At 28.1% G+C, this 2,066-nt stretch overlaps 1 protein-coding gene across 2 annotated transcripts; it reads right to left on the bottom strand.

Moving 5' to 3' along the window:
• Window positions 1-466: 466 nt before the first annotated feature.
• On the bottom strand, window positions 467-2,055 carry LOC115034594 (ring canal kelch homolog). Of its 2 annotated transcripts, XM_029491905.1 has the most exons (5): window positions 1,915-2,055; window positions 1,729-1,841; window positions 1,373-1,669; window positions 1,170-1,310; window positions 467-508 (listed from the first exon to the last, which is right to left on the bottom strand). In XM_029491905.1, exons 1-5 carry the CDS (start codon window positions 2,042-2,044, stop codon window positions 497-499), a joined length of 693 nt encoding a protein of 230 aa, XP_029347765.1. In that variant the 5' UTR covers window positions 2,045-2,055; the 3' UTR covers window positions 467-496. The 2 variants fall into 2 exon arrangements, with proteins under 2 accessions (XP_029347765.1, XP_029347764.1); XM_029491904.1 differs by lacking the exon at window positions 467-508 and having other exon boundaries at window positions 987-1,310.
• Window positions 2,056-2,066: the final 11 nt, after the last annotated feature.

Below are 2,066 nucleotides of genomic sequence, written 5' to 3'. Positions count from 1 at the left end.
TAAAGATATTAATTTATCACTGCCTAAATTAAGAACTACTTTTTGTCAGTCTGGACCATATTTTGTGTTTATTAATTTTTGTATTAAATATAATATTTGCATTCATGAATTTAATAATTTTATACAATTAAAAAGAAAACTTATGTCTTTAGGATTAAATACCTTAGTTTAGTTTGAATTACCTACAGTTTATATTACTTTATTTTGAATAACTATATTGTAATTTCACTATTACTTTTTTACTCTGTTTACTATCTATTTTATTTATTTATTTATTTATTTTTTTTTTCTCTTATGTTTTGTTCTTGATATGTTTATTTAATATTGTATGATTACATGAACTCTCACCTCCAGCACAGCATTTGGCTTAGGAGGTGATCTAACAAAAATCTGTCTATTAGTAATTTAACTTGTATGTATTGTTTGTTGGAGAATAAATATTATTATTATTATTATTAATATATTATTATTATGTACCTATTGGCGTATTGCTGTGTTATTCAGTATTCTGCAAACAGTTTTATAATTTATTTAAGTTTTATTTTTTTCAAAAGATGTATTGTTTTATGTATTTTTTGTTCTATTGTTTATTATAAGCTATTCCTTTTTTGTTTTATTTTGATAAATGCAATTACATCAAAAACATACAATAGTATATGTTGATATTGAATTTATGTTTATAGTTGAATATACAAGTTTCATTAGTTGAAAAATAGTAAGTCCGCCCCTGGCTTGTACACTTATACCTATATATAATATATGTGATATTCACAACAGATAAGCAATACTCGACGACAATTAATTGGGGAAAAAACTTTAAAAATAGCTGGAAAATTAAATTCAACTATAATGTAATCATGATTCATGACATAATATTTATTCAAGTATGAAATTCCATGAAAAAACCGTTAATTTTTTTGGTCGGGAATAGGTTTTGGTTATAAAACCGGGATTTAAAATACCTATGAGATAACCGCTTTGATGTTAAAATTTAGATATTTACCTTGATTACCGAAAACCAATAACCGCTTCCAGCATTCCAAAACTAAAAGCGGTTATCGGTTTTTGGTTCTCAAATTTACGGTTTTTAACGGTAATCGTTACAAACCAGTTACCAGTTTTAAGCCCTGATTACAAATTATAAATAAAGAAATAATATAAATATTCACCGCATATAAACGATTATTGAGTACACCAACACCCAAACCATATCTTTCAGTAGACATACTAGCTACCAACCTCCATTTTTGAATACTGACATCAAAAACCTCAACACTATTTAATGAATTTTTGTGATTTCCTCCACCAACCTAAAATTACACAACACTCTAACTTTATAATATAAAATATGTAAAATACAGATTTAACTTACTGCATATATACAATCATCCAATACACCAACACCTAATCGATCTCGTTTAACTACCAGGTCGGCCATTGGAACCCAAGAGGGCGATTGAGAAGATACATCAAGCATACTAACAGATTGTGAACATGAATTATTCACACCTCCCACAGCAAACACAAATTGATCTCTAATTACGCCTAGACCAGCAAACTGACGACCATCATTTATTCCTGGTGCTTTCTCACGTAGTTTGGTTGCTGGGTCATACCATTCTGTATAGCACATTGGTGATGTATCAGACCGGTTGAACATTAAAATAACCTGATATAATAAAAGGACGAAATTATTGTGAAGATAAATTTAACAAAACAAAATCATACTTTATGTGAGTCACCAAACTGCCTGGGCTTACAACGAATTGTTTGTGGAATGGTGAAATTCTGAGCAGATTTTTGTAGATTGAAATGGTATGCTTCAATTACATATCCAATACCTAAAAACATAATAATAATTAATGAAATTAAATAATTCATAATGCATGCATATATTTTATGAAAATAACAAACATTTAGGATTATTCTTTAGAAGAGGTTCGTTTACTATGTTTAATAATACATCAGGTCTAGATGCTATTATTGGCAAACGCACGTGTTCCATTAATTCTGTCAAAAAGTCTTTTCTCTGATCCAAATCCATTTTTACCCATTTAATAACACTT

Source organism: Acyrthosiphon pisum, unplaced genomic scaffold (genome assembly GCF_005508785.2).
Source record: "Acyrthosiphon pisum isolate AL4f unplaced genomic scaffold, pea_aphid_22Mar2018_4r6ur Scaffold_15017;HRSCAF=15670, whole genome shotgun sequence".
Taxonomy (NCBI): Eukaryota; Metazoa; Arthropoda; class Insecta; order Hemiptera; family Aphididae; genus Acyrthosiphon; species Acyrthosiphon pisum.
The sequence above is the reverse complement of the archived record's forward strand: the minus strand, read 5'-3'. Positions and strand labels throughout refer to the sequence as shown.